General features: G+C 38.1%; 1 protein-coding gene across 9 annotated transcripts in view; it reads right to left on the reverse strand.

Annotated features, from left to right (window-relative positions):
* Positions 1–13,904: 13,904 nt before the first annotated feature.
* LOC109686476 (peptide chain release factor 1, mitochondrial-like) overlaps positions 13,905–22,411 on the reverse strand; it is a 32,742-nt gene continuing 24,235 nt past the window's right edge. For all 9 annotated transcript variants that reach the window (XM_074043302.1, XM_074043309.1, XM_074043303.1 and 6 more), the window contains 2 exons: positions 21,346–21,444; positions 13,905–14,714 (listed from right to left, as the gene is read on the reverse strand). In XM_074043302.1, coding sequence (XP_073899403.1) covers positions 14,601–14,714; positions 21,346–21,444 — 213 coding nt within the window. In that variant the 3' untranslated portion in view covers positions 13,905–14,600. The remainder of the gene's footprint in view (positions 14,715–21,345; positions 21,445–22,411) is intronic.

A 22,411-nucleotide genomic window follows, 5' to 3' on the forward strand; every position in this document is an offset into this window, starting at 1 on the left:
GCAGTTTGAAGACAGCCTGCGCAAATAGTTCTTGATACCCTATCTTGAAAATACCCAGTGCCAAAAAGGGCTGGTGGAGTGACTCAAGTGGTAGTAGATTGCCTGCCTAGCAAGCGTGAAGCCCTGAATTGAAACCCTAGCATTGCCAAAAAGAAAAAAAAATTAAGCATAGCGTACATATAGAAAGGGAAACAAACAAAAATTGTAAATGCAATGAATTATCACAAAATGAGGGGCTGGTGGAGTGACTTAAGTGGTAGAGTGCCTGCTTAGCAAGCATGAGGCCCTGAAGTTCAAACCCCAGTACCACCAAAAAAAAAAAAAAAAACAAAAAAAAAAACCAAAAACACCAAAAAAGCAAAACAAATATACTTATGTAACTTCTCAGGTAAGGAAATCTATTTCTTCAATATCAACATCCCAGGAGCCCCACTTCCCCAAACCCAATACAAGTACTCCAAATTCCTATTGAGCCATACCTCTTACATATAAGGTCTCAAATTTATCGCAGGCCAGCCTGGGATCATGATCATCCTATTTGCACTTCCCTCCAGGCTGAAATGCAAATATGTACCACCATGTCCAGCTTTTATTGGTCAAGATGGGGTCTCACTAACGTTTTGCATGGACTGACCTGAAAGTTTGATCCTCGAAAGTAGTTGCCACCTGAGGAGCTGGGATTATAGGCATGCACCAACTGTGCCCATCTTGTTTAATTTTTGAATATCAGTAATAATTTGTTGACCCTAGGTCATGTTATTACCAGAAAGCTTAACACTGATAAATACCTTGATCATGTCTGGTGAGAGAAGAATTCAGACAAGACATGAAAACGTAGTTAAAGTGATAGCAAAGTTTATTAGGAAAGAAGTATACATTTCTTCCCCAGTACTGGGGTTTGAACTCAGGGTCTTCACCTTGAGCCACTGTACCAGCCCTATTATTGTGAAGGGCTTTTTGAGATAGGGTCTCACAGAACAATTTTTCTGGGCTGACTTCAAACTGAGATCTGCTTGATCTCTGCCTCATGAGTAGTTAGGATTACAGGCATGAGCCACATACTTTCCATAGACTGAAAACTGGTTGACTCAAGAATGAAGACAGTATCAGCATTTAGAGCTGGAATATTATTTTTTACTTTTAAATTTTTATTAGCATATTATTGTTGTACTTGGAGTACATTGTGACATTTACAAAAGTGCTTACAGTATAGATTAAGATTCACCCCTCCATCATTCTCCTTTATCCCCTTGGAATATTTGAGGAATTCTCAGCCCTTGCTTCATCTGATGCCTAGGATGCAGCTCTTGAACCTGGGTCTTTATGTTGTTAAATTGAAGAGATTACCTGTATGAAACTCCCAACCCCAGCTCTAGCCCCAGGCCTGGCTTTTTTTTTTTCTTAGTGAGTTTTATTTGTGGTTTTAGAATACTCTACAAAAATATGTATCCTACTCGTTATGCTTCCAAGTTGGGCACAGGTTGGAAATGAGTTAGGAGAGAAAAGAAAGTAGTACTTTAATTCCTGACCAGGAGGATGTGGTCCTGGTCGTGGTAACTCTCTCTCTCTCTCTCTGTGTGTGTGTGTGTGTGTGTGTGTGTGTGTGTGTGTGTGTGTGTGGTATATGGGGGCAGTTGACAGAATTGGGGCTTCTTCCCCTGAACCCTAGTCCCATTTCCCACATATAATCACTGTTAATAGTATGCTGATATAATAGATCAGATTATTTTAATATGCACATAATACTGATTCACAAAAATTATAATCAGTCATTAGTGTTATTTTTTCACAAAATGTATTTTATTTATTTATTTATTTATAGTCATATGTGCATACAATGTTTGGGTCTTTTCTCCCCGCTTCCTCCACTACCCCCTTACCTCCCCGCCCCGTGCAACTGCCCCCCACCTCCCTCGCTACCCAGCAGAAACTATTTTGCCCGTATCCCTAATTTTGTTGAAGAGAGAGTATAAGCAATAATAGGAAGGACCAAGGGTTTTTACCAGTTGAGATAAGGATACCTATATAGGGAGTTGACTCACATTGATTTCCTGTGCATGTGTGTTACCTTCTAGGTTAATTCTTCTCCATCTAAACTTTTCTCTAGTTCCTGGTCCCCTTCTCCTATTGGCCTCAGTTGCTTTAAAGTATCTGCTTTAGTTTCTCTGTGTTGAGGGCAACAAATGCTATCTAGTTTTTTAGGTGTCTTACCTGTCCTCATACCTCCCTTGTGTGCTCTTGCTTTTATCATGTGCTCAAAGTCCAATCCCCTTGTTGTGTTTGCCCTTGTTCTAATGTCCACATATGAGGGAGAACATACGATTTTTGATCTTTGGGGCCAGGCTAACCTCACTCAGAATGATGTTCTCCAATTCCATCCATTTACCAGGGAATGATAACATTTTGTTCTTCTTCATGGCTGCATAAAATTCCATTGCGTATAAATACCACATTTTCTTAAGCCATTTGTCAGTAGTGGGGCATCTTGGCTGTTTCCATAACTTGGCTATTGTGAATAGTGCTGCAATAAACATGAGTGTGCAGGTGCCTCTGGAGTAACCTGTGTCATAGTCTTTTGGGTATATCCCCAAGAGTGGTATTGCTGGATCAAATGGTAGATCAATGTCTAGCTTTTTAAGTAGCCTCCAAATTTTTTTCCAGAGTGGTTGTACTAGTTTACATTCCCACCAACAGTGTAAGAGGGTTCCTTTTTCCCCGCATCCTCACCAACACCTGTTGTTGGTGGTGTTGCTAATGATGGATATTCTAACAGGGGTGAGGTGGAATCTTAGTGTGGTTTTAATTTGCATTTCCTTTATTGCTAGAGATGGTGAGCATTTTTTCATGTGTTTTCTGGCCATTTGAATTCCTTCTTTTGAGAAAGTTCTGTTTAGTTCACTTGCCCATTTCTTTATTGGTTCATTAGTTTTAGGAGAATGTAGTTTTTTAAGTTCCCTATATATTCTGGTTATTAGTCCTTTGTCTGATGTGTAGCTGGCAAATATTTTCTCCCACTCTGTGGGTGTTCTCTTCAGTTTAGAGACCATTTCTTTTGATAAGCAGAAGCTTTTTAGTTTTATGAAGTCCCATTTATCTATGCTATCTCTTAGTTGCTGTGCTGCTGGGGTTCCATTGAGAAAGTTCTTACCTATACCTACTAACTCCAGAGTATTTCCTACTCTTTCCTGTATCAACTTTAGAGTGTGGGGTCTGATATTAAGATCTTTGATCCATTTTGAGTTAATATTGGTATAGGGTGATATACATGGATCTAGTTTCAGTTTTTTGCAGACTGCTAACCAGTTTTCCCAGTAGTTTTTGTTGAAGAGGCTGTCTTCTCTTGCCTGTGTCAAAGACAAGTTGGTTATAGTTGTATGGCTTCATATCTGGGTCCTCTATTCTGTTCCACTGGTCTTCATGTCTGTTTTTGTGCCAGTACCATGCTGTTTTTATTGTTATTGCTTTGTAATATAGTTTGAAGTTGGGTATTGTGATACCTCCAGCATTGTTCTTTTGACTGAGTATTGCCTTGGCTATTCATGGCCTCTTGTGTTTCCATATAAATTTAACAGTAGATTTTTCAATCTCTTTAATGAATGTCATTGGAATTTTGATGGGAATTGCATTAAACATGTAGATTACTTTTGGGAGTATAGACATTTTTACTATGTTGATTCTACCAATCCATGAACATGGGAGATCTCTCCACTTTCTATAGTCTTCCTCAATCTCTTTCTTCAGAAGTTTATAATTTTCCTTGTAGAGGTCGTTCACATCCTTTGTTAGGTTTACACCTAAGTATTTGATTTTTTTGAGGCTATTGTAAATGGAATTGTTTTTATATGTTCTTTAACAGTTTGTTCATTATTAGTTTATAGAAATGCTAATGATTTTTCTATGTTGATTTTATATCCTGCTACCTTGCTATAGTTATTGATGGTGTGTAGGAGCTTTTGAGTAGAGGTTTTTGGATCTTTTAGGTGTAGGATCATGTCATCTGCAAATAGGGATATTTTGAGAGTTTCTTTACCTATTTGTATTCCTTTTATTCCTTCTTCTTGCCTAATTGCTCTGGCCAGGAATTCCAGTACTATGTTGAATAGGAGTGGAGATAGTGGGCATCCTTGTCTGGTTCCTGATTTTAGAGGGAATGGTTTCAGTTTTTCTCTGTTAAGTATAATGCTGGCTATAGGTGTGTCATATATAGCTTTTATAATGTTGACGTACTTTCCTTCTATTCCTAGTTTTCTTAGAGTTTTTATCATGAAACGGTGTTGGATCTTATCAAAGGCTTTTTCTGCATCTTTTGAGATGATCAAGTGGTTTTTGTCTTTGCTTCTGTTAATGTGGTTTATTACATTTATTGATTTTCGTATGTTGAACCACCCCTGCATCCCTGGGATGAAGCCTATTTGGTCGTGGTGAATAATCTTTTTGATATGTTGTTGAATTCATTAAGGAGATTGGCCTATAGTTCTCCTTTTTTGGAGGTGTCTTTGCCTGGTTATGGGATAAATGTAATACTGGCTTCATAAAATGTGTTAGGCAGTTTTCCTTCCCTTTCTATTTTGTGGAACAGTTTAAGGAGGGTTGGTATCAGTTCTTCTTTAAAGTTCTGATAGAATTCAGCAGAGAATCCATCGCGTCCTGGACTTTTCTTTTTGGGGAGACTCTTGATTGCTGCTTCAATTTCATTTTGTGTTATAGATCTATTCAGGTGATTAATTTCCTCTTGGTTCAGTTTTTGATGATCATATGTATCTAGAAATCTGTCAATTTCTTTAAGATTTTTGAATTTATTTGAATATAGGTTCTCAAAGTAGTCTCTGATAATTTCCTGGACTTCCATAGTGTTTGTTGTTATCTCCCCTTTTGCATTCCTGATTCTATTAATTTGGGTTTTTTCTCTCCTTATTTTAGTCAGGTTTGCCAGGGTCTGTAAATCTTGTTTATTTTTTCAAAGAACCAACTTTTTGTTTCATTGATTCTTTGTATTTTTTTTTTCGGTTTTTATTTCATTGATTTCAGCTCTTACTTTTATTATTTCTCTCCTTCTATTTGTTTTGGGATTTGCTTCTTTTTTTTCTAGGAGTTTGAGATGTATCATCAGGTCATTGATTTGGGATCTTTCAGTCTTTTTAATGTATGCACTCATGGCTATAAACTTTCCTCTCAGGACTGCCTTTGCTGTGTCCCAGAGGTTCCGGTAGGTTGTGTTTTCATTTTCATTGACTTCCAGGATCTTTTTAATTTCCTCTTTTATTTCACCAATGACCCAGTGTTCATTAAGTAATGAGTTATTCTGTTTCCAGCTCTTTGCATGTTTTTTGTCTTTACTTTTGTTGTTGAGTTCTAGTTTTATTGCAATGTGATCAGATAGAATGCATGGTATAATTTCTATTTTCTTATATCTGCTGAGGCTTGCTTTGTGCCCTAGGATATGATGTATTTTGGAGAAGGTTCCATGGGCTGCTGAGAAGGATGTATATTGTGTAGAAGTTGGGTGAAATGTTCTGTAGACATCAAGTAGGTCCATTTGATCTATGGTATATTTTAGATCTTGAATTTCTTTATTGAATTTTTGTTTGGATGGGGTATTGAAGTCTCCCACAACCACTGTGTTGGAGTTAATATATGCTTTTAGGTCCTTCAGGGTATGTTTGATGAAATTGGGTGCGTTGACATTGGGTGCATATAGGTTGATAATTGTTATTTCCTTTTGGTCTATTTCCCCTTTATTAGTATGGAATGTCCTTCTTTACCTCATTTGATCAATGTAGGTTTGAAGTCTACTTTGTCAGAAATAAGTATTGCTACTCCTGCCAGTTTTCAGGGGCCATTGGCTTGGTAAATCTTCTTCCAGCCTTTCATCCTAAGCCTATGATTATTTCCGTCGGTGAGATGGGTCTCCTGTAAGCAAGAAATTGTTGGATCTTCCTTTTTAATCCATTTTGTCAAATGGTGCCTTTTGATGGGTGAATTAAGTCCATTAACATTAAGTATTAGTACTGGTAGGTATGTGGTGATTCCTGTCATTTAGTTGTCTTAGTTGTTTGAAGGTTTGATTGTGTGTACCTAAGTTGAGGTAACTCTCTACTTTCTAGCTTTTTCCTTTCCTGTAGTTTGGTGCTGCCTGTCCTTTCATGGTTATGTTGGGTTTCACTTTCTGTGTGCAGAATCCCTTGAAGAATCTTTTGTAGTGGTGGCTTTGTGGTCACATATTGTTTTAGTTTCTTCTTATCGTGGAAGACTTTTATGCTCCATCTATCTTGAATGATAGTTTTGCTGGGTAGAGTATCCTGGGGTTGAAGTTATTTTCATTCAGTGCCCGGAAGATCTCACCCTAAGCTCTTCTTGCTTTTAATGTTTCTGTTGAGAAGTCTGCTGTGATTTGATGGGTTTACCTTTGTATGTTATTTGTTTTTTCTCTCTTACAACCTTCAATATTCTTTCCTTAGTTTCTGTACTTGTTGTTTTAATGATGATATGCTGTGGGGTAGTTCTATTTTGATCTGGTCTGTTTGGTGTTCTGGAGGCCTCTTGCAACTGTATGGGAATAGATTTCTCTAGATTTGGGGAATTTTCTGTTATTATTTTGTTGAATATATTACGCATTCCCTTTGCTTGCACCTCTTCTCCTTCTTCAATGCCCATGATTCTCAGGTTTGGTCTTTTGATGGAGTTGGTGAGTTCTTGCATTTTCTTTTCATAGGTCTTGGGTTGTTTAACTAATAGTTCTTCGGTTTTTCCTTTAATTACCATTTCATCTTCAAGATCTGAGATTCTGTCTTCTGTTAGTTCTATTCTGTTGGATTGGCCATCCATTTTGTTTTGCAATTCTGTTTCGTTCTTTTTTCTGAGGTTTTTCCATGTCCTGAGTCCCTTCCTCTTTAATGTTGTCTATTTTTGAACTGAGTTCATTTATCTCTTTATTAATTGTGTTCTTTGTTTCACTTTGGTGTTATACAGTGCTTGTATGGTTTCTTTTATTTCTTCTTGTGCTTTTTTAAATTCTCTATTTTTGTTGTCTTGGAATTTCTTGAATGTCTCCTGTATATTCTGGTTGACCATATCCAGTATCATCTCTATAAAATTCTCATTGATTACCTGTAGTATTTCTTCTTTTAGATAGTTCTTGTGGGCTTCATTGGGTTCTTTGGCATAGTTTATCTTCATTTTGTTGGAGTCTGGATCTGAGTATCTGTTTTCTTCATTTCCCTCTGGTTCCCATACTAATTTTTTTGCTGTGGAGAAACTGATTTCCCTGTTTTTTCTTTCTGTCATTGGCCTTGGTGTTGTTATTGTCCCTGTACTGTGTGCAATTAAGTATTTTCTATATTGTAATAATAACAATGGTGATATTTAGAATGGAAGGGTGAGAGGAGATGGAAAGCAAAGAAGTTAAAGAAAAAGGGAAAAACAAATAAACAAGTAGGAAAAAACAAAAGAAACAACAAAAAAGTTTCAAAGATATAAACAGGGAGAGATAGTGTACTAATCAACAGTAAGCTGAACAGGCATTAGAGAGACAGAAAGAGGATTGAAAATAAGAAATAAAAAAAATTAAAGAATAAAATAAAATAAAATAAAAATAAAAAATAAATAAATGAAAAATAGAAAAAAAAATATAAATATATATAAAAATCTCCAAGTTCAAATGCAATAAAATTTTAGTCTTAATAATTTTGGTGTTCGCCCCTCAGCGTCCAATCCTGGAGATGGTGTCTCAGAAGTAATTCTATCGTCTCATCAAAGGGGAACAAAAGCTAAAAACAAACCAAAACAAAGCAGCACAAAGCAAAAAAAAAAAACCCCACAAAGTGTTCCAAGTTCAAATGCAATACAGTTTCAGTAAGTTTTTCAGAAGGCAGGTATAGTTCAGTTGTTGTCTCATCAAAGGTAGGGAGATAGCAAAAAAAAGAGTCTGGAGACCATTCTGAGAATGGTATCTGCGGCTGTGGCTCAGCTGCCCGCTGCTGTCAGCCTGCTGTAGCTGGAGGCTTTATTTATGCAGATCTCAGGAGTGAGCTTAGCACTCACCTGGCCCGCAGGCTTTGTTTACTCAGAGTTCTCCTGTGCGTGAGCCATTGCTACAAACTTTCCCCTTTCCAAGCACACTGGGGCAGGTGACACTGCACCAGCTTTCTCAGGCCTGCGTGTTTGTTTATAGCTCATGTGGGAAGTGGGTCTTCCCCCCTCTCCTGTGGAGTTTTTCTCCCACCGCCACTTTTACAAGTTTTCTTACTCCTGATTACTGGGCATGTGCTGCTGCTCCTGCCTTCTCTGGCCCAGCTTATTTACAGCTCACGTGGGATGTGGTCACATGGGAAGTGGTCTTCCCCCCTCTCCTGTGGAGTTTTCCTCCCACTGCCACTTTTACAAGCTTTCCTGCTCCTGATTACTGGGCGTGTGCCGCTGCTCCCGCCTTCTCTGGCTGACTTATTTACAGCTCACGTGGGAAGTGGTCTTCCCCCTCTCCTGCCACTTTTACAAGTTTTCCCGCTCCTGGTTCCTGGGCGTGTGCCGGTGCTCCTGCCTTCTGCAGCCGGCTTGTGAGGGATTTCCCCTCCCCCTCTTCAGTGCTCAGGGCACCCCACCCTCTTTGCTACGTGTCTTTTATGTTGTTATTGCTTATTATTCAGTTTCTCTTTTTTCCCTGGGTGGGCGTCAGTCTGTCCAGGGGGCTATGCTGATCTGGCCCAGGGTTGTCTGTGGGAGTACCGCATACCGCTTAGGTCACCTTGTGGTCCACATCTTCCCAAGCCGTCGGCGCTGTCATCTGGTGGTGGCGCAGGAGCCCTCCTGGTTTCTCCATTTAACGTGAAGTGGAGATGGTACGAGTGGGCTGGAGGTGTGGAGGAGCCAAAGTTTTTCCTCTTCTCAGTGGTTTTTCCTGTAAGGTGTATCTCCAGCATCTCTCCAAGATTTTACTTTAGGAGGCACGCTTTCTGCTTCCTCCCTCTAGCTGCCATCTTGGAATCCAAAAATGTATTTTAAATATTTCTTTGGCAACATACAAAATTTCTTCATCCTTTATGAAACTTATATCTTCATTTCATAGATGAACCTTAAGTTTATTTAACCAATCCTTTCTCTTTTGGGGGCAGTATTGGGGTTGAACTTAGAACCTTGCACTTTCTGGGCAGGTTCTCTACCACTTGAGTCACTCCACCAGTTTTTTTTGCATTGGATTTTTAAGCTAGGGTCTTGAGTTTATGCTCAGGCCATCCTGAACTACAGTTCTCCTATCTGTGCTTCCACGTGTAACTGGGAAGACAGGTATATGCCCCTATGTCCAACCATTAGTTGAGATTTGAGCTGGGACTGGCTTCAAATCTCAACCTCCCAATCTCTGCCTCCTGAATAGCTAGGATTAACAGGCTTGAGCCATGGCACCTGGCTTATTTAACCAATTCTGAAATGAGTATTTAGAGCGTTTCCAGTATTTCACTATTATAAACAATATTGTAAGATATTTGTATATATCTTTGTTTACTTTGTAAGATACTCCTTTAGCATAAAATTTAGACAATGAACAAACTTGAAAGACAGAGGAGGAAAAATAATCACAATGCAAGTGACAAAGAGTTAAGTCCCCCATATGAAGAGCTACAAATCAATATGGAATTCTTTTGTATATTTTCTTTTCTGAAAAAGGTAGAATATCCAAATAGCCAGTTCATACCAGAGGAAATACAAATGACCAATAAACAATGTAAACATATTTGAGCTTACTATAAATCACAGAAATATAAATTAAAACAAAGGGAAATCGTTTTTTACATATAATATTAGCAAGAATAAAAAATACTGATGTTACTTAATGCAGAGGACAAATAGAGAAACAGATTCTTTCATATCCCATTGAAAAGAATGGGGTGAGAGGGCAGGGGGGAGAAATGACCCAAACAATGTATGCAAATGTGAATAAATGAATAAAAAAAAGCAAAAAGAATGTAGGTTGATGATTTAAAAAAAAAAACTATTAACATTTATATTTATACCTTTTAAACAATCGATCCTGGCTTTCTTTTGAATAAAGAAAAGATTAATCTTTAGGTGAGTGGCTGATTTCAACGTATCCTGAGATAGCTCCTGGCCTCCATGGGCCACTTTGATCTTAACAGAGACTGACCACTTGTGGAGTTGGGAAGTTTAATTGTGATGCTATTCTTCCTCCTGTGGCCATGGCTTATATCTATCTGCTACCTATCAATGTGATTCACTTTCAAGTTCAATTTTTACAATGTTGAAAATATACTTCTGAAGTAAAAGTTTGCTATTCCTTGATATTTTGAAGATGATTTACATATGAGACAATAAACTGGCTTTCCAGAGTTTAGTTTCTATGTTCATTTCCTAACACTATTCAACTTTTAAGTTAAAAGATGTCAAGTTTAGGCTGGGTGCCAGTGGCTCAGCCCATAATCCTAGCTACTCAGGAGGCAGAGATCAGGAGGATTGAGGTTCAAAGCCAGCCCAGGCAAATAGTTCCAAAAGACCCTATCTCAAAAAACCTTTCACAAAAACAGGGCTGGTGGAGTAGCTCAAGGTGAAGGCCCTGAGTTCAAGCCTTAGTACTACAAAAAAAAAAAAAAAAAAAAGATGTCAACTTTATATTTGGTCTTTGGGAGACTAATAGGTCTACCTGAATAAAACAGGATTATGGATTCAGTTGAATCTCCTTGCATGAAAATGAAGTACAACAATGGGCACATCCACTGCTTGAATAACAGACATCATGGATCCATTACTTTCAGGTGGTTATGGATCATCAGGACCCACTATTCTGTGGAGCTTGTTAGAAATGAGAATGGCAGGCCCCAGACCTGCTGAGGTGAACTCAGTGTTATAGCAAGATCCCCCAGAGACTTGGATGTAACACAGGTTTGAGAAAAACACAATCTGAGATTTTTGTAGTTTCCTAGCTCCACAATTGTTTGACTCCTTTTTTTCTCCAGCTAATTGTGCTTTAGGGAAAAGCTGAAGCTGAAGGAAGAGGGAAGTGTAAAAGGAAGGTAGTCAATACTAACTACAGTGTGGTTGTAGTAGGGAAACAGCACAGGTTGGCTTGCTTTGGCTGAAGGAATGTATTCCCTTTTGTCTTCTTCCTCTCCTCTACTTTTCCAGTCCTTGGCACATATATATGTCAAACTGATCATCACATGAATGAATGATAACAAATCAATACTTTTTTTCTCTCAAACTATTTGCCTGGACTGGCTTCAAATCTCGATCCTCCTGATCTCTGCCTCCTGAGTAGTTAGGATTATAGGCATGAGTCACCAGCACCTGGACAATTTTTCACATAATGATTTTTTTTGGCCACACTTTGAACTCAAGGCTTCAATGCTTGCTATGCAGGTGCTCTACCACTTGAGCCACTCCACCAGCCCTTGTTTGTGTTTGGTATTTTTTAGATAGGGTCTCAAAAACTATTTGCTCAGGCTGGCTCTGAACTGCAGTCCTCCTGATCTCTGCCTCCTGAGTGGTTAGAACTACAGGAGTGAGCCATTGGCACTCAGCTGATTCATTTATTAAGAAGGGGTTTTGCTATGTTGCAGGCTGTCCTTGAACTCAAGACCTTCCTGCTTTAGCCTCCAGAATGTTGGGATTACAAACAGGCAGCAACATACCCAGCTGAGAAGCAAGAATCTTTTTATGACCTAATACAAAAAGTGACGACTCCATCACTTCTGTAGTATTCTACCTAGAAACAATAAATGCAGTTCACACTCGAGGGGAGAGGATGATACAAATGACAATCACCAGGGTCATCTCAGAAGCTGCCTACAACAGTGATGAGGCAATGCTTATGTGACACTCAAGTGTTACTCAGATTACATACTAATTACTGAGACATTGCTGCTAGTATTATATTACCATCACTGTTATGTTAGTGACCGAACTGTCAGAGACAGCTGGATATTAAAGTGGTGAAAAGTTAACTACTGGCAATAGGGGAAGGAGCTGAGCTCCATTTGCATTTGTCCAAAGGTAACTTGGGCATTCTAAAGGGAGAGGAGGAAGGGGGCAAGCCAGGTCTCAGTAGTCAGAGAAGGAAAATATAGTACAAATGGTTGGTAAAAGTAAATGCAATGAGGCCAGCTCTCTGCTAGCTGGCAGTGATCTAAGTTAGGACTCCATTCGCCCACAGAGACTGGGGGATGGAGGCCCTATCTTTCAAAAGAATGGCTCAGGACTTTCCAAGACATACCTGAGCTGCAACAGATACATATTTATAACTGTAAGATTTTTAGTTAATGCTCCAAAGAAGGGCACGGGCCTGTCATCATGTGTGTATTGGCTAGAATAAGTAGTTCTGGCAGCCTTGAGTTTTCTCAGACATTTTATGGGGGCCTGGTTTCATTGTAGGGAACACACGTGCATCATGTTTCCAGAAGCTATGCTGGGCTTTGGTCAAGTCTCGTAGTATAGGGAGAGTTGTCATGTGCCAGCCACTAATAGTGGAACTTCCTGATATGGCAAAATATGAATTTCATATTACCTCTGAAATAGTCGTGGCAAATATGTTAATCTGAAATTAATCTTTAGACTTAATACTTAATTTTACTTTATAGTATATTGATTTAGTTGAATATAATAAGTAAAGTGGATGGATGAAAGTTACTAACAACATGAGAAAATAGCCAGGCAACTCCATTCTGGAGTAGAAGCCACTTAAAAAACAACTTTGCCAGACTTTTCAAAAAAGTCAATGTCATGTGGAGGAATAAAAAAAAGAAATTAATATAAGAACTAAGAAAAAACATCTAAATACAATATGTGAATCTTGATTGGCCCTTGGATTGGACAAAACTAACAAAAACAGCTTAAAAAGATATATTATTGGGGGGGAGATGGCCCAAATAATGTATATACGTGTAAGTAAATGTAAAAATGATGAAATAAAGATATATTGGATATAATAATTTTAGTATGAATAGCTATTAGCTCATATTGCATAAATGATAAATTATCAGGTGAGCTAATGTTATGATTTGGTGGAGAACGTCGTTGGTAGGGAAACCTTACAGTTAGTCTTAGGAGAGACACACTGAAAAAACTGCTGTGGTCCGATAACCATCACACAGTATGTATAAAAAGAGAAAGAAAAATGGGGCAAAATGTTAACCACAGTTGAATCCAGTGTATACAGTGTCCATTAAACTGTTTTTTAAAAGATATTTAAAATAAAAATTATTTTCTGTATGGTTAAAAATTTTTGAAGTAAAAATTTTGGAAAACATTTCTCACTCGTTTTTTCCTCCAAATAATTCTACTGATCTTAAAACTCAATATTTGCTAATCTATCTTGGCATATAAATTCATCTAAAGAATCTCCAAAATAACCCCTCTGTTTTCTCAAGAAAATTTTTTTTACCAACTGTTAAATACATCATGTCATTATGTTTTGTTTTGTTTTGGTTTGGTTTTTTTGGTGAGACAGGGGTTTGAATTCAGGGCTTCATGCTCTACTGTTGAGCTGTACCTTGGAGATGGGGTCTGGAAAACTTTGTCCAGGATGGCCTCGAACCATGATCCTCCTGATCTCAGCCTCCCAAATAGCTAGGATTATAGGCATAAGCCACCAGTGAGGGTTTATTTTGTTTTTGGTTGTTTTGTTTTGTTTTTGATACAGGGTCTCACTGTTTAGCCCAGGCTGGCCTCAAACTCAAGACCCAGAATCCTGCCTCCTGAGTGCTAGGGTTCCAGACAGGCACTAACCAGCAGACAAGGATTGGGTTTTATATATCACTGCACAAAAACGATCACAATGAATTACTCATACTAACTACATCTGTTGAACAATAAGAAACAGAAGCCAACAGAACATCTATTTTAAATATTGGCCTATAATTTATACAGTATAGAATTTATTCACAATCAAAGACATCAGTGACTTAGATTCTTCACAATTTTTATTTTGCTTGAAAGTAGCAAGCTAAGTCTTAACTTAGACATGATTAAACTTTGACATGGTTAAGAGTACTTTTTCTTTATATAAGGAGTTTACAAATAAGTATAAATATTTTATTTTTATTTTTTTGCAGTCCTGGGGATTGAACTCAGGGCCTTGCATCTGCAAAGTGTTCTACCACTGAGCTACATTCTCAGCCCTTCATAAATCTTATATTATGAAATTTACATTTTTCTGAAGTAGTAAATGAAAAATGTCTATAGGTGGTTAAAAAAAAAGGATAAAAGAACAAGTGATCCTTCTTAAATTATACAATATTTCTCAATTCTTTAGTTCTGATTTCAACATCATAAGCTTATTTTCTACTTGGAGAGTTGGATGAAACCTAAAATAAATCCTTTTTTTTGGTGGTAGTATGTATTTGAACTCAGGGCTTCGCGCTTGTGAGGCATGCACTCTACCACTTGAGCTATGCCTCTAGCCCAAGAAATGTGATTCTGATTCAGTGAAAACTGTACCCATGAGTACTGTGTACTTATAGCATCACTTTATGATTATTCATAAAGATTTCCGTGCCTCAGTCTGCTTCTTGATAGAAGTCCATTCCTTTTGTTGGGGGTGGGGTGGGTGGCGGTACTGGGGTTTGAACCATTCCATTTATATAATAATAAAAAAGCACTTATTTTACTGATCTAAGGTTTTCATCCAAAAGTTCTACAATGGCTTCTTCATCTGCTGATTGAAGCAGTCTCTGAATTAGCTGATCCAAGGACCTCTCGCCACATAAAAATTCCTGATAAAAGAAAGAGTCAGTATAAACCTGATGCTACAGTTTGGATCTGCAATGTTCCCCAAAGGCCCATGTGGTAAATGGTTGGTCCTCCTCTTGGTGCCATGGAAAAGTGGTGGAAGCCTTTAAGAGGTGGGGCCCAATGGCAGGTTTTAGGTCATCGCTGACAGTCATGCCCTTGAAGGGCATCGTGGGATGCCAGTCTCTTCCATGCATCTTCTACCATGCACTCAGGCTAGGATGTGCTGTGCTGCCACAGGCCCAAAGCAAGGGACCAGTCCGTCATGGACTGAAACCTCTAAAACTGTCAGCCAAAATAAACCTTTTCTCTTTTTAAGTTGATTTATTTCAGGTATTTGTTACATTAAAGGAAAGCTGACTAATACATCTAATCATTGCTCTTTTTTTTTATGGCACTAGGGTTTGAACTCAGGGTCTCACACTTGCTAGACAGGCGCTCTACCACTTGAGTCACTCCTCTAGCCCCACACCTAATTATTAGAAATAAGAAAGCAGATAGTAAAGTGTATATTCATTTCATTTCTTTATAGTCATTAGTTAATAGCAACAAAGGATTACTAGTATTCTGCAATATAATGAAAATTGCTAACATGGGAGGGGTCCCTAGGTTTTAATGGCTTTTTAGGTAAAAAATGAATCCAAAAGAGCAAATGGAATTCTACTCTTTCTCACATTGTTCAAATTAGCATTTTGTTTTAGAACCAATCTGAGATTTGGATCTTTCCAGCAACTCTGGAGTAAGACAAGGTGATCTCAAATGAACTTTTGAAATTGACCAAATCCTTCTCTTTGAAATGCTTATGCTTGGTTTTTGTAACAGTCTATGTTCTCAAGCTAGTTTTAAAAGGAATTGTTTGCTGAATTCTTTCTCTTAGTTTAAAAGAAAAAAACAAAAACAAAAAACTGGGCACTGGTGGCTCATACCTGTAATCATAACTACTCAGGAGGCAGAGATCAGGAGGATCCTGGTTTGAAGCCAGCCCAGGCAAAATAGTTCATTAGATACAAGATGAAGGCTATGAGTTCAAACCCCAGTAACACAAAAACAAACAAAAAACTTTTTATCTTTCTTTAAAAAAAAAGGCTTTTTATTGTTGTCCTAAAAATCCTACCCTTTTCATTTATATCATGTTATATTCCAAGGGCAAAAAAGACTGGAATACCCCAGTCCTGCAGGTGCCACCATAATGTGCACACTGCTCCTTGTGAAATCCTCTGGCAGTGGTCCAGAGAAGGCCTCCCCAGGCCATTCCAGCTCACCCTTCTGTGCCAACCCTCCAAATTTAGATGGCTGAATCTGATCTGATAGTAGCCCCCCCACACTGTTATACTGAGCTACATCCCCAGCCCCAGCTTTTTCTAAAATTGAAAGTGGTTTTGAAATCCTGTGAAATCAAAAAATACTTTTGTGGTCATGTTTAGGGAATGAGGGATGGGGATGTAGAGCTCAGTAGTTGAGTGTTTGCCTAGCATGCATGAAGCCCTGGGTTCCATCCCAAGCACCACACACACACACACACACACACACACACACACACACACACACACACACAAATTAGGGATGAAGTCTCTTGAGGTTTACAATTTGCTTTTAAATGGTTCAAGAGCAGCAAGATATATATACAGAGAAGAGTAAGTGGGGAAGAAAGAGAAGTCAAATATAGCAAAAATGTTAATTGTTGATCTAGGTTTAGGTAGTATATTATTCATTGAACTAGTCTTCAAACACTGTATGTGCTTGAACAACTTAAAAAATAAAGTTGAGAGAAAACTCTTCTCTCTCATGTTTACCTCCAAAAAATTCCAGTTGTTGAAAACTATTCAATTAGACTTCTCTGTAGTCTTCCCCCAATTCCCCTCTGAAAAATGACTAAAATGATGAGTTCAAGTACCTTTCCTATATAATAGAAGTTCTGTGTAACACAATTTTTGAGATTAGTGCATTCACACATTGTCCTATTTTAGAAATGCTCAAAATTTAGACCTTGGCTTAGTGGAAATATTTTAATGTTGGCATGTGAAACACAAAGCATGAAAAATTGTGATGTAGGTATGAATTAATCTTGTATTTAATCTTTCCTGAATGGTGTTTTTCTTTTTCTTCCCTCCTTCCTTCAACTCAGGGCCTTGGGCTTGCTAGGCAGGCACTCTACCACTTGAGTCATGCCCCCAGCCTTTTTTTGTTTTAGTTTTTTATTTTGGATAGGGGCCAGCCTCAGACTGTGATCCTTCTACCTATGCCTCCTAATAGTTGGGATCACAGGCACATGCTGCCATGCCCTGCTTATTTGTTGAGATTAGGTCTTGCTAAATTTTTGCCTGGGCTGGCTCTGAACTGGAATATTCCCAATTTCCTAATCCTGAGTAGCTGGAATAACAGGCATGATGCACTGTACCTGGCCTCTTGAATAGTCTTGAAGTTGAGTGTTAGGGAAGGGTACCTCTTGAATTAAACTCTAAGGGAAATGATATGCCTTACTATCTTTGTGTTCCCCAAAAGTTCTAGCATAGAGAAAACTTTAATGCAATTCTAAAATTAAAGGGCTGGTGGAGTGGCTCCAGTGGTAGAGCTTAGCAAGCATAAGGCCCTGAGTTCAAATCCCACAAAAAATAAATTAATCAATTAAACAGAAAGCAGAAGCACTATGATGTAATCTTAAAATTAAGATTTATACCACTTTGAGTATTTTATATTGCTTATAAAATCAGTGTGCCTGAGCTCAAATTACTATGGTACTACCTCAGCAATTTCATCTTTGGAACTGACATAAAAGGGATTACCATTGTTTTGGGTGTTTTGTTTTTGTTTTTGCAGTACTGGGGTTTGAACTCCAGGCCTAAACCTTGAGCCACTCCACCAGCCCTTTTTTGTGATTTTTTTTTTTTTTTTTTGAGATAGGCTCTCACAAACTTTGCCCAGGCTGGCTTCAAACTGTGATTCTCTTGATCTCTACCTACTGAGTAGTTAGGATTACAGGCATGAGCCACTGGTGCCTAGCAGGGATTATTATTCTTACTGATAATCACATCACAGAGTTCAACTGGGCTAACCAGAGTGCTGGAGTTGCACAAAGATTAAAGATGTATGACTTATAGTTCCTATCTTTTTAGAAGCTAACAACCTAGTAGGAGAGCTAGACCAACTACATAAGCATCACAAAATAACGTAATACATTAAAAAATTAAGGAGAATTCTGCAAGGGATGAAAGGAGCTATTAATTTGAACAGGAAGATGGCATCTAGGAAAGATCTAGTTGGGAAGAAAGCATTTTAGTTAGATCTTAAAAAGAGAAGAGCATTTCCCCAAGTAGAGAGGGCATTTTAGTCAAATGAATGAGCACCAGGAAAGGCAGGAAAATGAAGTACACTTAAAGCCCAAGGCAAGGGGAAATTGCCAATGTAACTGGAATAAGGAGCAGGAGGTAAGACTGATATTAAGAAAGCTGCACAAGGACTTTAAGAAACGGAATGAAAATGTAAAAGTACACGTTACATGTTAGTCTGTGCTAGATAAATAAAAATAAGCCAGGTGTGGTGGTGTGCACCTATAAGGCAGAAGATTGTGAGTTTGAGGCCACCCTGGGTTACATAGAGAGACTCTGTCTAAAAAAGAAAAAAGAAAAGAAAAAGTTATCTACAAAGGAATACCAGAAATTCTAGCTGATCTCCCAGAACTCAAGGGCAGGAACATACAGGGCAGGGTTGCTGCTACTTTGCTCAGAATGAGACTGGGAGTCAGATATAAATGAATGTGAGACTCACACCATCAGGATTCTGCCCATTTCTCATTTTTGCTTTTCTGAGTATAACAGTTTTGTTCTTCTCTCACTAAAGATCATTTTCTCTCCATGCTGGAAATGTGGCTTCTAATCTCTTATTAGCTTTATGTATTTCTGCCTTAATCACTAAGACAAAGCATGACCTCCTTCATCTCTAGTTTATAAATCTTGGGAAGGACTCATTGGCTGGGAGTTGTCTAGATGTCCATCCCAAACAAATCAACTATTGTCAGGGTTGTGATCATGCAGATCACAACAGCTCTATTAGGAGGATTAGGAGCTACGTGGATGGAGCAGGAAGAAGCCCCTGGGTGTTCACTCTCTTCCTATCAACTCCTTCTATTGTAACAGCTCTGTCTTTATCCCTTTTCCAGCCTCATATATTCCTACTAGTCTCTTTACTTTCCTTCATACAGATTTTTAAAATTTTATTTAAAAAAAAAATTACTTTTGTCTTTTCTTTTTTGTTGCTGGGATTGAACCCAGGGGCTCACACATGCCAGGCAAGTGCTGTACCATATTTTTAACAATAATTTTATAAACTTTTGGGGTACAATGTGATGTTTCCATATGTTTACAATGTGGGATGATTAAATCAGGCTAATTAACAAACATAGTTTTTGTGGTGAAGCATTTAAAAATCTATACTTTCAGCAATTTTGAAATATACACGTATTTATTATAGTCGCTATTCTGTGCAGTAGATCACTAAAAGTTATTCCTCCTACCTAACTGAAACCTTGTGCTTTCTCAATCTTCTTCCTTCCCCCTCCACACAGATTTTAATGTTTTACTACAAGTACATTTTTTTATGATATTTTCAAACTTTTTCTTTCACTAATATGGGATCTTTTCCTTTTCCTTTTTTTTTTTTAGTGGGACAGGGGTTTGAACCCAGGGTTTCCATACTTGCAAAGCAGGCACTCTACTGTTTAAGCCACACCTTCAGTCCATTTTGTTCTGGTTATTTTGGAGATGGGTCTTGCCAACTATTTGCCAAGTAGCTAGGATTACTACGTCTACAGGCATGAACCACTGATGCCTGGCTTTTTTTTTTTTTTTTTTAACAATAGGCTAGTTTGTGGTTATTGGAGCATATCGATATAATTTTCCTTATTATTTCTGAGTCTGGCATGGTAGTTTAGTTGGTAATAACATATTAGTATTTAGCCAAAATTAGATATTTTATACCCATAAAAGCTAGTTACCTTGTCTCTGTTTCACAGCTGAATATGCTATTTTGAGCCTATATGCCCATTTAAAAGTTACTACTTGTCATAAGAATATGACTGTCTCAGAGAAAATTGTCACTACCATCAGAAAAACAACTGAAAAAACATGGTGCAATTAGAACAATGTGGTCAAAACATGTTTGGTTAATACTTTGTGTTTCCTTAGGAAAGGGAAGTTAGCAAATATTTTTTTCCTTTTTAGCATGGCTGCTATGTTCCCGTAAGACAGCCATACACTGCTGACAGGAAGTGGCATAAGATAAAGAAATTTATAAACATTTGCCTTGTAAAATCAGGACTTTAACTTTAGTTTAGCATGGGGCCAATCAAAGAAAAGAAGCCTTAGGTACACAAACCAAGGAAAAGAGTCGAAACTTTCTGTCTCCCACTTTTCCACATAGTTCTTTATGGGAACCACTTCATTTTTCCCCTTCACTATGCCTCATCATTAATGTACTGTTAGTGGTCCTAGCTAGTGTTCAAACAATCTAGATGGGTCTTTTCCCCAATAGCATAGAAGTAACACCTGAAGCTAAAGAATACACATTGTGGTAGGTAGAGTTCTAAGATGCCAATGGTGTATATACTTGTATACCTTGTGTACTTCTCTCATTCTCTCTCTCTTTGGTGGTACTGGGGGTTTGAACTCAGGGCATCATCCTTACTAGGCAGCACTCTACCATTTGAGCCACACCTCCAGCTTTACTTCTCTCTGTTAGGTGCAGACAGAACCTGTGACTGTGATGGAGTATCACTCCAATGAGTAGGTAACCAATCAGCTAACTTTGAGTCAATCAAAAGGAACATTATCCTGGTGGTCTTGACCTAATCAGGTGATCCCTTAAAAAAATCCAGAGCCAGTTCTACAAAGAGAGATTCGAAGTGGGGAGAGAGTATATGGAAGGAGCCACTTGGAAAGCAGTAGTTAAGAGCTGAGAGCAGCCTCTATCCTCCAGCAAAAGCAGGAAGGCTTCTGTCCTACAACTCAAGCTAATGGAATTTTGCTGACAAATACAGGAAGAGGACCCTGAGCTCCAGAAAAGTATGTAGCCCTATCAACAACTTGATTTCAGTCTTGTGAGGCCCCAAGCAGACTTATTGCTCAGTCATGCCTGAATTTCTGATCCAGAGAAATTATGAGATAAGGTTGGGGATAGCTTAGTGGTAGAACATTTGCCTAGAATGCGTGACCCTGGGTTTAATTCCTAGCACCACACACTACACCACACACACACACACACACACACACATACACAAAATCATGAAATACTGAATGGGTATTGTTTTAAGCTGCTAAATTTGTGGCAATTTGAAACCTAGAAATACATAAAATATATGTATATTTAATATATTTTAGTATGTTAATACACTATTATTGCATAACAAAGAATTTGGAATTTAAAAGGATAACACTTTCAAAATTGGCATAAAGATCACAATTCTTAGCAAACTAATAAAAATGTTAATAAATTTTAGGATGCTAACATAAATTGGCTTAATGATTTTAAGTTACTTGGTCAAATCTTAGACATAACTCTCTAGAACTTGATTACACTCTCTTCTAAAGCAAAGTTGTATACAGCATTGTCAGTGTTAATTACCTTAATGTCACGAACTTCATATGCTATCCTGTGGTCAGTGACTCTATCCTGGGTGAAATTGTAAGTCCGAATTCTCTCTGCCTGGGCTCTTGTTCCCACCTATGCCATAACAAAAATCAATTCACATCATAATTTTATAATTACCTTCATGACAATAGAAAAATAAATTGTAAATGGGTTTTCTACTTTATGGTTTACATATATGGATGGATGGGATAGATTAGATAGATTTTTTTTCCTTTGGTGGTGGTGGTACTGGGATTTGAACTCAGGGCCTCATCATTGCTAGACAGCCTACCAGCCCTATTTTCTGAAAATCATATACAAAGTGACCAAGACAAGAGCAGCAGAACTTAACACTATGAGTAGTAATTTGAGGCCATTTGGAGCTGGGGAAGCAAGTGGCAGCACATGTTTACTATGCACAAAGCTACCGAAACCACAAACAACAGACTATAGATTTATAGAGCTCAGCTATGGAATAAGAATAATAAGAATAAATGTCTCTTTGCTACTTCAAACTCCGAATATTTAAAACCAAATTAATCATCTTCCCACCCTAGTCAGTTCTTCCTCGTAGTTTCTATAATGACACCACCACATGTTTCTTTTTATCTGAGCAGGAAACTCTGACATTCTGTTCTTTTGTTTGTTTTGGTGGGACTGGGGTTTGAACTCAGGACTTCACATTTGCAAAGCAGGCTCTGTACTCCTTGAGTCACACCTCCAGTCCATTTTGCTCTGGTTATTTTGGAGATGGGGGACTCATTTACAGGCAGGAACCACTAGCTCCTGCCGGATGTTCTGTAATTTAACAATCATCTCATGGAGCTTACTACATCAGGTTTGATATAGCCTCCAGGAGGGACCATCTTCAATCATCCCATTCTCTTAACTGTCCATTTCCACTTGGTCACTTATTTATCCTGACTTTTCCATTTCTCTATCATTACTTTGACCTTTAGCTTCTACTTTTCTGTTTACTTTGTGCTGCCTTGCTTTGTCTTCCTAAGGCTCAGTTTTCTGATACATTTTCTTCTTTGATTCATTCTTGTTTACTGAACAG

This window comes from Castor canadensis, chromosome 10 (assembly GCF_047511655.1).
Source record: "Castor canadensis chromosome 10, mCasCan1.hap1v2, whole genome shotgun sequence".
In the NCBI taxonomy this organism is placed as follows: Eukaryota; Metazoa; Chordata; class Mammalia; order Rodentia; family Castoridae; genus Castor; species Castor canadensis.